This window comes from Cyprinus carpio, chromosome A7 (assembly GCF_018340385.1).
Source record: "Cyprinus carpio isolate SPL01 chromosome A7, ASM1834038v1, whole genome shotgun sequence".
Taxonomy (NCBI): domain Eukaryota; kingdom Metazoa; phylum Chordata; class Actinopteri; order Cypriniformes; family Cyprinidae; genus Cyprinus; species Cyprinus carpio.
Window position 1 is genome coordinate 38,700,584 of NC_056578.1, and position 14,468 is coordinate 38,715,051.

The 14,468-nt window shown below is 40.2% G+C and overlaps 1 protein-coding gene across 7 annotated transcripts in view; it reads right to left on the reverse strand.

Annotated features, from left to right (window-relative positions):
* Positions 1 to 14,468, reverse strand: part of LOC109093359 (zinc finger homeobox protein 3-like) — a 251,763-nt gene that overhangs the window by 12,446 nt on the left and 224,849 nt on the right. For 6 of the 7 annotated variants that reach the window (XM_042761108.1, XM_042761109.1, XM_042761106.1 and 3 more), the window contains one exon: positions 9,243 to 9,350. The exons of the other annotated variant lie outside the window; for it this stretch is intronic. In XM_042761108.1, the coding sequence (XP_042617042.1) occupies positions 9,243 to 9,350 (108 nt within the window). The remainder of the gene's footprint in view (positions 1 to 9,242; positions 9,351 to 14,468) is intronic. 7 annotated transcript variants of the gene reach the window in all.

The window sequence follows — 14,468 nt, forward strand, 5'->3', positions numbered from 1 at the left end:
CCGATTTAGCAGTCAGGGCATGCAATCAATCAATAAACCAGCCTTTATAAAAATGAAACGCAGTAAAACTGCAGTTTTGTGTCGTATAATGATGCTGTACTGTACAATGAAAAACATGTACCACAGTTAAAATGGCTTTTATGAGGCCTGCAATGCTGAGCTTACTAGTAAAAGCAGTAAAATGAATATGTGGTAACAAATTAACTTGCTAATGCTAGCTTAACCTACAGTAAAAGTCCACTGAATGTTGAAACAATACATATTTCTTTGCCTTTGGTTTAATTATACTCAAGGAACATACATATTTTTATGTTCTTGATAGCTACAACAGTGTGGGGCTACAGGGACTAGAGTATGCAGTACAATAGTGCATGTGTAGTAATGGGAATTAAAAATATTTCTGCAGGTTTCTCTATTTCAGTAAAAGTGAGGTAAACAAATGCTGAGCATTAGCATTCATGTGGTTCAAATCTGACTGGTGTCGTATCACCATGCCATATGCTGTCATATCTTCACTTACTATGTCAATAACATGGAAAAAATGGATGCAGTATTACAGTTTTTAGTACTGATGCAATGCATTGTACTGATGTAGCCTTTCTAAACTGTGATATATAGGCATTGAACAGGTAACAGCCAGGCTGGCGGATTGCTAAGGCAGGCTGCTCCCCCTCCAAACCAATGTAGTCTTTTAACCGCTCCTCCCATGGCACTTAAAAGAGGCAGTGCGCAATGCTTTGACGGCTTGTCTTTCCCTATGTTGGATGTTTAGGACATCAGACACCGGCACAGACATCTAATCAAAACATTAGTTTGCCACGGTGAGCAGCTTTAGGATGCATGCTCTCTCAGATGAAGCCATTTGAAGTGTGGCTTCAGCGAAGGGATTCGCCCAACTTGAAAAGAGTCAAATATACCACAGGCGGCTTCAAAAGTATCACGAAGAAAGAGTTCTGTTCTGGCTCCTATTTCGATTCTTTTTCGTTGCTTATTTGCACTTCTTATTGGAATACGAAATTACATTCCCAAGTTGTTTCAGTTTTCAGCAAATCTTATAGTTTTGCATGAGATTCTTGTTGCTATAGTTTTTAAGAAAAGACTCTTCACAAACTAGCCAGTTATGTAAGTTGGGTGCTAATATTGAATCTATTGCTATTGGCGTGGCTCATTCATTTCATGAGCTTGTTGGTGTTCACATAATTAAATAGACTACATCTGAAGTTAGCTAACCAGAATGCATCTGGAACTAACTGAAATAAATAAATAAAATTTAAGAAAACATACTAGAGGTGGCAATGCAAAGCAATCAGAGCTCAGGGTAAAAATAATCAGCTTGTATAAAAAGTTAATCCACTCTAAGTCGAAGAGGGGTCGAGAGAACACGTTGTTCACGCTGCTAAGGGAAAGAATTTGCAGTGAAACTTAAGACACCCCTCTCTGCACAGACCCATAACGAGGCTATAAAGAGTTAAATTTGGCATGATTTGTCCAGTCCTGAAAGGGCAAATTGAGAGCAGGGGGTTGTGAGGAGTGGTGTTGGGGTCAGTTTAAGCCGAGCTGACCATATTCCTTGGATAGACATTAAAGTGTCAGGTCCAATCAGGGCAGGGCAGCTGAGCGCAGCTTCAGTGGGGGGCCCTATTTTGGGGAATGCTGCCTGCTGCAGCTCCCAGAGACTTCCCCAATCAGTCAGTGCTGCACTATTAGGTCCAGTCAAGGCCAATCCCATTAGACATATCTACCAATAAACAAAGGAAATGTTAAACAAAGGATCCTCCTATTCGTTGCCATTAACTTCTACTTTCGGTGCTGACACTGTCCCGGCCACTTACTGCACTGCTCCTACTGACAGTGGCCATCTCTGTGTCAGTCCTTTCCATCTGATTTCTTTCAGAAAACCCCTTTTCAGGTGCCTTGAATGTTCTGCAACATCCTTGGTAACCAAAATTTTCCACCAAAAACAGCTGTAGTTATTTTTACTCCAATAAAATTGTGGAAACTTGGTATTAGCCACCAGTCTCACCAAAAACAAGCTGCTAATGCCATTTAAAAGACAAGCTATACATTTAAGTTTAACAAAAACTGCAGTAGCTGTGGTATTTGGGTGGAATTTTGGTGGTAGCCATAGTACATTTTTGTTAGGGAGTGCAGGGATAGAGAGTAAACAAAGAACGCTTTAGCTAATGCTTTTATGCTAAATGCTTTTAAGCTAAATACATGTAAATAAACTATTGCACTATTATTGAACATTTTTTCATTATAACAGACAATTGCAAGTGAATAACTTGAGGTCAGGGGAGCAGCTGCCTGCCGGAGGCCTGCAGCACGTGTGGAGGGGAGGGTGGCCCACTGCCTCTGGGCACAGACGCACCTCGTCACGCCCTGTTAGGACTCCATAAATCTGATCAATTGTTTGCTTTTAAAAAGCCCCAAAAACCCACTTCTGCCACCAAACCCCGTGACTAAAGCCCAGCTACCGTATCCTGTTTTCTGTTGTCAAGAGACGGAGGGAGAAAGCATGGAAAAAAAAATTTCACAGAGCACGCTGGAGCAAAATGGAGACCAATAAACAGGCAAAGAAAGGGGACTGTTGGCATGTCCAGTGCGTGTGTCTTCGGCACAGTTGGGTGGCTGCAGGAACATGCCTCAACATCTGAGCAGGTCAGATCCATTATTAGAGTCCATGACCAGAACCTTATGGCAGGGGTCTCCCTTTTTTCTCCTCCCTTTCCCTGGTCTTTGCTCATGAACCTGGCTATGTGTGTCAGGCTCTGCTATGTTGACTGTGTAGTACTGGGTTTTCAAAGGGTATGGGTTTTATATATTTAACACAATTTACGAAACCCTGAAAGGAGATGAAGACAAAATTAATGAACCTAATCAAAAATACATATATATAGCTATTATGAGATTATTTTTTATCAGCTTGTCAAGAGTTAAAAGCTCAATATGAACAGATGCAAATGATATCATATCACCAGATCATAAAATAATTAAGTATAAACAATAGCCAATAATCTAATAACCAATCTAAATAATCACAAAATGTGTAATTATTGTTTGAACGAAATAATTTCAAAATGCCCAAATATCATCTAACACTACTAATCTCAAAATGGACAATTTTTGGCTGAATCAAAATACAAAATGGTAAAAAAATAACCTCTAAATAGCCACTATAGACAAATTGTCTCAAAATTGCAAAACATCAATCTAATGAGTATTTATAACATAACTGATATTCTGTAAATGTCTAAAATTGATTTTCCCTCCCAGGAACACAGCATTACACAAAAACTACTAACTATTTTTTTGGAGGAATTTTCTTGTTTTTTAAAGCCACACTGATGGGAACTTCATCAGCGCACCTGTGTGCAGTCCTTGCCCCCTGTGCCTTTTTCAAAACCATCCTAATGTAGTATCTGTACATCTGACCTCAATTCTACCATTCAGACCACGCTTGCAGCAAAACCCACAGAGACAGCGACTACGCCCCAATTTTCATCTGACATCACAAAAGCCAAAGGAGAAGCAGTGAAAAAAAGTCTTAAAAGTCAATTAGATGATTATTAATTCATGGGCCTTTTCCGTAAGCAGGAGGTCTTTGTTCTGGAGTGTCCCGTAAGTGAATTGGACTTTGGCACCTTCTCTCAACCCCTGGAGCTGAGAAGCATTTTCTCAGCCAGCTAGAGAAAGCTGTCAGTGCTGAGTGCAAAGCCTCTAAATCAGAGACGTGAATCGCTTTCATGGAAGGAAAGCACTGTAGAAGCGTTTGACTGACACAAGCAGGGCAGCAGTAATGCAACAAGTCTGAAAATGTCCACAAAAGTAACCACAGCTGCCATCATTTCATTACCCAGGTGTCTTTGGGAAGTCATCTCCTACGAGACTAACTGGACACTGAAAGTGGGCGGACAGGGAAAGAGCAGAAAGATGATTTCTCCTGGCATATTGAGTGCAGCATGTGCATTTGCAAAAAAATTCAACAGAGTTCTGGAGATGTGCTTCCAAGAAGGCAATGGAAATGTCAAGTTGTCTGTTTTTTTTCTCACCTTATCCAATCCAGGTTTTGAATCTAAAAAAGGCCAGTCATTAACATGTTATATGGTGGTTTAGTTTGGTACAAAGTCTGATGGACCAAAGGTGATCAACCAGCATGGTCCTTCAAGGTGAGTATCTAGCTGGTTAGGCTAGTTAAGAAGCCAAAGCTAGGACAACAGCATCCCATGCTTCTCTTTTGAGGAGGTCAAACCTCCTCCATCGTTCTCTTGTCTGTCCTGCTTTTCTCTCCAGACCTTCTCTCTCTGCTCTTCATGACAGTTCTCCTCCATCTGCTATTTAACCATTAATACGAAGGAGCAGTCCACTTCCCCAGTGCTATAAGTCATTCACTTTTACCATGGCTGACAATAACTGAATATTATCTTTTTCTGCTCATTCCCTCCCCCCTTTTCTTCCCTCCTTTTTTTTAATCTGTAGGCTGCGTCGGTGCCCTGAGCAACAAAGGGCTATATTCCATTTCACCTCATATTTCTCAGGTAATTACTCTGCATCAATTAATTTCAAATAAAGAAAATTACAACCAAAGCCTAACGCCAACACTACTCCATATTGCGGCTTATCATATAACAGTTCCCTTGGTGCATAACCACTATTAAATGAAAGGACCACCTCCACGGCTCTGCAACGGAAGTGCCCATGTAACCCCACAGGCGTGACTGCTACAAAGACAAATTTAAAATGAAGAAATTAAAAGGAGATATCAATTAGTGGACGTGTTATTAATCTTCCGATGGCTAGGTGGGAGCTAATGCTGCAATCACCTTTAGAGGACATACACGCACTGACACGCATACATGCAACTCTCTCTCTCTCTCTCTCTCTCTCTCTCTCTCTCTCTCTCTCTCTCTCTCTCTCAGGACGGCATGCCAATTAGATTACAGGGAGTAAAACTCATAAACACACGTCTCTGTGAGTGCCGGCTTACAAACAAGGACAATTTATAGCCTATTAGTCTGCAAGACAAAAATAATTTTAATTTAAGGGATGACAAGCTTTTAAAGGACACAATATGAATATGCAAACGCGTCTGTGTTTTTAAAACGGCTTTGATTGATGCTTCGTTTCAGAAAGAGGGTGTTAGGAAGAACTTCAGTGACATGCTTTTCAGATTGTTTCACTAGCCGGTAAATTCATCTTAAAACACCCTCAAGATGATGCAATAAATATGGCATCATAAAAATCATGACAGTTTTCATCCGCATATGTACCATTTCTTCAGCGTTATTCACGCAGTCAGCTGACAACCCTGACAGCTACGGTTGCATTTACTTCGATTATAACACACCCCAGCTAGAGCTCCTGCCTATTCACATCAGCTCCTGTAAAATCTATTGAGGGACATCAAGGCCATTAAATAAAGTTGGAGATGGAAACAGATTCACTTGTAATACACTTCCACTGCGTCCAGGGGGTGCTAATGTTCACCTTGCAGTCAGAGGACAATTATTTTGCTGTCCTTCTCTATGCTGTCTCTGTGTCTCCTATCAGTGTCACACACACACACACACACACACACACACACACACACACACACACACACACACACACACACACACACACCGTCTCTTGTGCATCCAATCACTGACATTCATATATTTATGTAAATATATAAGGCAAAAGAGATGGAAGGGCTGCTGCTGCCGTGTCAGATAACGTCTGACCTGCATCAGATTATTCACCCTCCCTCACAATAACCCCAGTAATTTGAAAGTTGGGGGTTGAAAGGAATTATTCATAAACCTGCCGAGGACCACAGACCCCCCTGCCTCCCCCTGCCTGTAAACCACCCCCTCCCCACCTATATTTATGTTAAACATCTAAAATCATATTGTGGTTGCTCCTCCAGTCCTTAAGTGAATTAACAATCCTTCTCATCTCTTTCGTCTCCACATTGGCATATATCTTCCACTTTCTCTGTCCATCTATTATGCCCTCTATCCTTATTTTCTGCCACATATCTATCCACCCCTCATTCTTTAGTAACACCCAATCACCCCATTGCACTAATGCTAACCCAGTGCTCACCCAATGGATGAATGCAGATGTTTATATATTTCAGATATGTATTATTAACTATTATGGAATGCTTTTATACTAACCTAATCAAGGTAACCTTGAAAAAGGTATCTGTATCTTTTTCCTTGAACCTGCCTACATCATACCCATCCAGCACAAACTCTCTTTAAATGCACTAAATGACGTGTTCAAAAAAGACCCATTAGATCGGCCACGGCTTAACTTGGATGGTACTAACATGCTCAACCTGAGAGTCATCTGTGAACAACGTTTCAACACTCAGTGTTCGCATGACTAGGATGAGAGGAAAAACTTCAACAACACTAATGACAGGCCCTAATAACAGCCCGGGCAGACATGGTGACTCAAATCCGCTCGGATGCATGCCTTTAAATAACAGGTTAGCCACGTCCCCATCGCGACGGAGTCCAGCGGCTCACCGTTGATGCATTCTCCACACACATTCTCAGACAATCTCCAGCCAAAACAAGAGAGCCTCTGTTTACTAAAAGCATTCCAGCGCTTCCCAGGCAGAGTTCAGAAAGCCTCTCGTAGCGCCGTCTCACGCCGCTCTGTCCGTCAATCATGAAAGTGAGTTCTAAACACAAGAATATAAAAGAGCTTCCATTAAAGCAGCACCAGTATTTTAGATCACAACACTGCCAGGTTTCACTCTTCCACCCCCGTCACTCCTTCCTCCCCTCTCCACCTCCCCTCAGACATCAAACAGCACCCTAGACCTGGCTTCCTAATGCACACTATTTTTAACTAAGCGTTCCTAATAAGCTGCTGGGAAGCCTGTAAATTTTTCATATGCAAGCACATCTTTCCTTTGTGAAAACACAGAAACACACTTATTTGGTGATTAGCAATTGACAGGGGGAGGAAAGGAATTGAATATTCTTGTATGGAAATTCAGAAAAGACGCAGGGCTCCTAATGCGCAGAGTTGTCTTCTTCGGCACCACAGGTAACGGCTGAATTATTAATCAAGCAGCTCATTTTAATGCTTTTTAAAGTGCTTTATTTTGATACTTTTAGCCATTTTCAGGCAAGCGATGCATATCATTATTTCTCCCCATCAAAGCCGAGTGGCACTCAGTCAAAGTGCACAGTCAACTCAGCCTCATTTAAAATGAAAACAGAAAAAAATCAAAAGACGTTTTAAAAGATTTGCCTTCAAATGCTCCAATGAACTTTTTTTTTTTTTGGCTGTAGTTTTGGAATTTAAAAAATAATGATGATAATAATAATAAAATGTGGAACACGCAAAAGACTAAAATTGCTATCACAAAGAAATAAAGTTATATCCTGTCGTCTGTGAGGTACAGCTGTAGTGAAAACACTTGTTCCAGACAGGTGCATGGGCTGACTATTTCCACCTCGCAATCAAACGGCTTCCACACTGGCATGAATTGAACTCCACGTGAATGGAACTTCAAATGAGAGATGGCAAGCAAGAATGGACATCTCACATTCAGACCAGCACACACCTGTCCAAGGACATGACAAATGCTCAACGTCCAAACCACACACGCATGCATATGTACTGATGTGTTTCCCAACCATTTCATACAGCACCACCAGTAAGTATACATTCATTAAGATCAAACCATGAGTGCTTTCCTATTAAACCATATTATACTAGATATCATTAAGCATTATTATTATTATTATTATTATTATTATTATTATTAAGATTAAAGTCACTAAAAATATAATAGAAAAAATAATCAACCAGGTAGTACATATATTCTTATAAGACTGGCATCCAAACAAATTTAGAAACATTACTTTGTTTTCTTTCCGTAGAAAAGAACTGAAAAGCATGAGAATAATCAAGATTATTTAATTATTTAATTTTTAATGATTATCATTTTTTTATTTTCAAATATTTAAAATATTTTTAAATTTTAGTGATTTTAATTATTAATACCTTTAAAAAAATAAATAAAAACCTTTTGTTTTCCAAAAGATCACTTTATTTCATGTATGGGTTTGTAACTATTTTGTAAGAGATATTGACTTTAATTTCAGCGAGATACCTTAAGGGTAGTTTTGACTGAGTTTTTAATGAATACATATTTGTTTACATATATGTCTTTATACTCATATTTCATAATTTTTAATTCTTTTTTGGTTACACTTTGCAAAATGGTTCAATTTGTTAACATTAGTTAACTACAATAGAAGTAGTGAACTAACAATGAAAAACAATTATAAAATGTGTTAATCATAGTTAATGTTAATTATTTAAATGTTTAAGGGACCTTAGTTGAACAGCTGTAGTTTTATTAACTGACATACACAAAAATGTATAAATACTGTAACCAATGTATTGCTTATTGTTAGTTAATATTTTAGCGCATTAACTAACGTTAACTAATGACATCTAACGGGAAGTGTTATGCCATTTTAAAATGGTATATATCATGCACAGGTACATAATTATGACTATAGTAACAAACCGGAGGTCAGGTGACTCTCTCAAGCACACGCATTCACAAATCAGCTTGTAACGGAGCATGTGCTGCAGGCCCTCACCACTTTCCAAACACATCAGCAGCACAGCGACACACCACTGATCTCCTCTTACACCTCCACAGGCCTCTCTCTCCTCTGCACTCCAATCCACTCCAACACCCCCAGCAACCCCCCTCCTCTTAAACCACACCTCTCTATGAAACCCGACACCTGCACCTGCCACAACCGCCCCCCATACCCCCCCACCCCCCCCCCATCCCTGCCTGCAAAATACTCCTATCTGATAGCATTCTTCAGAGGTGTGTGTGTGTGAGGCAGAGAACACGGTCACATGTGTTTAGACACATGGCAGTGCTGTAACTCTGTAAGCAGGCCCTGACTCGTGTTTTTGTCACTTGACCAGATTCGCCATAATGAGGGATAATTTTTCCTGGGAATTCCAACTAAATCCTCAGGGGTGAGAAATAAAGCATATTCAATTAAGCTTGATTCTTGGGAAAAAAAATAGCTTCTTAAAGAGCACTGACATATTTGTGGTAAAACATCACCTTATTTAATAAGCCACAACGCTGGAGCTGTGGAATATAAAGGATTCTCAGTGTGAAAAAGAAAACCCTAAAATCTAACAGCCCCCTGTTAAACTGGACCCCCCGTAAAGTAAAACGGAAAGATAGGGCTTACCTGTCCCTTTGGTGAGCTCCCTCTCCCCCCCACTCTCTCTGTCTTTGGTTTGGTCCTCCTGATCTGTGGTGGTCTCACTGGCAGCCTCCACATCCTCACTCAGCTCTCCTGAAGGGGGAGGAGAGGATGGGATATGTAAATCAGCACTCCATCAGAATTGGTGGAAGCACTTAAAGGGACGGTAGCATTTTTTTTCTATAGGAGCCCACAACAATTACATTCTCTGACAAGCATTTACAAGGTTATGAGACAAAGCAACTGCATCTCTTTCCCACAACACATGCTGGACCATACAATGACATAAAATACAACAGCACAATAAATAAATAAACATTATCTGTGTGTTTGTTTGTGTGTGTGTGTGTGTGTGTGTGTGTATGTATTTTTTTTTTTTTTTTTATCTATCTATCTATCATTATATTTATATATGTAGTTTTTTGCTATTATATTTTATATTTAAAAAGTATAAATATAGGCCTATATGAGTGTATAATATAGAAATCCAATATATATATATATATATATATATATATATATATATATATATATATATATATATATATATATATATATATATATGTATGTGTGTATATATATATATATATATATATATATATATATAATATATATACACACACACACACACACACACACACACAGACTTGCATATTTCTGTAATATTTTTGAACCTACAAAATGCATTTGGAAATTACACATTTTATCCTTTTAAGCACATGATTATTTTAATAATGTCTTATATTTTTGATGGCATCATTTTATAGAGATTTCTTTTAAAACAAGCCTTTCCTCCAGAGTTATAATTCTTCATTTATGCAGGACCATGACACAAATATCTTTATGACTTCCTCTGTTTAATATGAACATAAAACTACAGCAAACCGCACACATGTGGTAGAGACATACACACATTTTCCACAGCAGCTCTGAGCATGCAGACAGGAAAAATAATTGTGCGAGTTTCAAGAGAGAGGAGAGTTTCTGCGCGTCGCTCTCTCTAGTACCTCTCCCAATGTTCATAATTACAGTCCCTTGCTGCAGTTTGCTGCTGGCTCATTTTAAGTTCATTTTTAAAACCCAATGTAATGTAAAGCAAAAAAAAATAAAACTTTTAACTCCGCCTGCAATTCATTTTATTTTGCCAAGTCAAATGCAGAAATCCCCTGTAACCATCTTAAAAGCCCCCTGCTCAATATATTAGGCCATTTAAAGGCAGCGAACCCCCCAACAATGGATCTCCAATAATGCCATGTGTAAGTAACAGAGAGAAGACGCTGAAAAACAGATAATAAAATGGGCATCAATCCTTTTTATTCCCACCTTATGCCCCCCGAGCACCCCCTTTCCTGGGCCGAGCTTGTTTAAAAGTACCGTGGCTAGCACACACAAACATTGATTTTGCAACAGTAAAGTCCGTGGCAGTCAATAAGCCTTATCAGTTATTACACAAGTCAGCTAATTCTCAGCAAATGTACTTAAATGTTCTTTTGAAAATGCCTCCCCATGCACTCTACACTCCATCAGGTGGGTTATTGACATATCGACAGGACAACAACGGCCGCTGAAATATCCTGTTCAAATATTCATCTGCACGCTCAAAGATCTCTATTCCATGACAATATTCGAACCCTTAACTTAAAACAGCTTTTATTGTCCAATAACGTTCCAGCCACTTTAGAAGCCCGCCTGGGACGCGACTTGAATCTGGACCAGCCGCTTCCAAAAGCCGCCCCGCAATCCATTAAAGTTTATTCTCATCAGTGTTCGGTTTCTAGAACTGTTAAAGCACAACCTCAATCCATCATTCTTCAAAAACGCTTTTTTGGTCTCTGCATGAACATGGAGCGGCGTATTTAATAAACGCCTCTGCCATAACTCTCTCACTGCGAGTAATACATCAACATCTCTAAACATTTCCATCTCCTTGACTTAATGTGCTACAAGAAACCATTTGTGTGTGAGTGTGTTTGTGTGTATCTAGAGCAGTTAAAGCCATTTACATCTGATGGTCTTGTGTGGATTGCTATGTGTAATTCTGCATTTTGTTGCACTGTTTTAATTATTGATGCACCGAGAGGAAACGGGACTGGGGCAGACCGTTTGCCAAAGCCTACAATCGCTCGCTGTGGTTTCTGCTGTGGCATTCTGGGAGAAAATAATTACATAAGAAAACACTGGTATACAGAGTCGTACATACACTGCAGGGTTATAAACTACATGTGCTAATTCACAAGAGTTGTATTTCAGCATAACTGCAATAACACATCAGATGAACAAATGCAGAAACAGGCAAATTATTAAATAAAAACAGGAGTGCAGATTTGAAAGAGGAGGTAGATAAACAGAACTGTTGTTAATTTCATCTCAGCCTCATTGCAGTTTTTTTTCTAACACAAAAGCTTCATAAAAAAAAAAACAACAACTGTGATTTGCTCAGTGCTTTTTGCATTTGCACCTGTGTTCGGTGTAGATGAAGCACCTAGAGCTTGATCGCAGTATGGATTATGCAGTTAGGCCATATTACCCAGAGCCCACACTGATTCTGTGTTTAAATGGCGGTGCATAAGTGGAATAACCGACTATATATACATTAACAAAATTTCATTCTTTCACATACATGCCTGTTTCTGCAACGAGCAATTTCTGTTCTCCATAACCCAACATTAGACAGCGTTTGGCCGAGAAATAGGCTGGAAAGTCAAAAATAAAAAAATAAAAAATGTAAGTAACATACAGTCTAGATAAATCCACCTTCGCCAGGCTGGGAATTACTATATGTTATGGAGTCAGAAGCAGCCAGATTACAAAATAATCCCCAGGTAGATTTTACACCTCTGGAAGAGCCGCCAGTGTGTCTAATTCCTGCTCTAGCACACTTCCTTCTCTTAATGGAGAGTCGCTACACGCAACAGCTGCCACCCTAAAATCATCTCTAACCCCTTTCTCATCAACATCTCGCTCCTCGACTGTACGCCAGCCACCCTCCCCCCAGTAGCACGCAGATAGGTAGACATTTAATTCCACCCATGGCCATGTGTCTAAGAGGCAAATGAATGTGCCTATTCCTCATCTCCACCGCAGTACACAATGATTAAACCCGGGCCAGCCATAATTAATGAAAGGTCACAAGTGGCCTTAGAGTAGGCTGCAAATGAAAGGACCCACCCAAATGTAGTCATAGATCTGGCCTGGAAATAGATTAAGAAGAAGCACTCGCAGCTAGGGCGAGAGGCCATTTGCTAACCCAAATCCTAAAAATGTAAAGGACAATACCCTGAAGGTTAGGCTTTCTAATTAATCGTCCTCATTAACCCATCCTCGTACAGTGATATTAAACTTTTGCCTTAATCTAATCACACCAACTGAATAAACCCACCACAGCGCCTGAAATTACAAAGCACGTCTGTTCTCCAAGGAAACACAATCCCACAATATTTCAACAAAGCCAGATGTGGATACAGAAAACGGATTTTAATTTTGTACGGAGGCTGCATGATAATGTGTAAGAGAACTGCAGATGAAACGTTATGGCACACACAGTGTGCAGTATCTCAGACTGACCTATAGGTGTCACCCTATACAAGCAAGGAAGAGAAATTGGCAAGACACACACACACACACACACACACACACACACACACACACACACACACAGAGCAGATAAAGGCAGAGAGGTTAGAAAGGCACAGACAAATATATACAGAACACGGACAGAGAAATATGTGGAGATGACAAAAGCAGATGCTAGACAGGAAGTCCGCGCCAAGCGATGAGACTCAGAAGACTGCGCGATTACCTTCAGATGAGGCCGAGCTGCCTTCCCCCGTTTCCCCAGAAGAACGGTGATTACACACATACTAATCATACTGACAGGCACAAACCGCCAAATAAATGATACAGGGTAACCACTGCTCCATCCAGCCTCTCCTACCCCAGACCGAAGGAACGGCGTACACGTTCATAACACAAACCCAGCATCTAACTCAACAGAAATCAGCCTGGCGCTCTCGAAAACACGTTCACGTTGAGGAACCATACCTTCGAAGCTCTTGGGATCCTCTGTAGGTTTAGGGTTGACTCATGAGGCGAGTCTCTGGCCTGCCTCGCCTCACCCTTCCTCCAGCCAGAGCGCAGTGGAGCGGTGTGAGTCGGTCTCTCTGTGAGCGGCTGCTCTTTCTCATTACTCTCATTAGGATTACCGAAGCACTGGTTATCATTTTAACCAGGTGTCACAGCACACATCACTGTAAATCTGTGGGGCCACATTTCCCCCTCTTCTTTTTTTCCCCCCGTCTACCTCTTTCTCCCCCTCTTTTTGCCCCACAACAGACAGCTTCCTTGTCTTTAACGCTGCACTGTTGGATAAAAAAGCAATCTTATTTCACACCTCACGGACTCTATCTCTCTCTCCTTTGCTTGTCCGGTGTTTTTTTTCTCTCTCTACGCAATCCCCCTCTGGCCCCCCACCATCCGCTCTCGCACCCTTTCCCTATATCAAAGCTGTCCTGACTTTGGAGCGTGCGGTGTAAAATGAAAGTGACAGAAGGGTTCGGCGGGACAATGGGACATAGGCTCCATGCTGAGGGCTTTCACGCTTTGTCCACTCCTCATATCAGCACTTCTCCGGCTCTGTCCGCGCCCCTCCCACCCAAAACAGGACCCCCCCTCTAAACCAAAACACATAAAAAACACTGCCTCCATCCCAGACCAGCCGTAATATGTAGACACCATCACTGGATGGGTGAAAACCCTCCTGCCAAGGTCCGTCAAATGCACTATAATGTGTGAGAAATAATTGATGATTGACCGCTGAATTTTTTAAAATTAAAAGCACATCAACGTGGCGGTCCAGAATCAAATCTGCTTTAACCACAGTTACCACATGTATAGAAGGTGTATATTTTTGAGATTGTAATCCTGAAATGCTCTTGAATTTATTCATTTCTGAAGATTTATGTTTAAAACATCTTAATACGCCTTTATTACACTCAGAAAAATAATGATTCCAAAAAAGCAATGCCATAAAAGAACCTTTCAGTTCTTTTTTTTTTTTCTTTTTTCTTAGTGTCAAAAACATTTAATAATCTGAGAAATCTTTTTTCCACTATAAGGAAACTTTTGTCCAATAGAAAGTTTCCATGGATGTTAAAAGTTCTTTATGGAACCATAAATGCAAATAAAGAATCTTTATTTTTAAGAGTGTAGTTC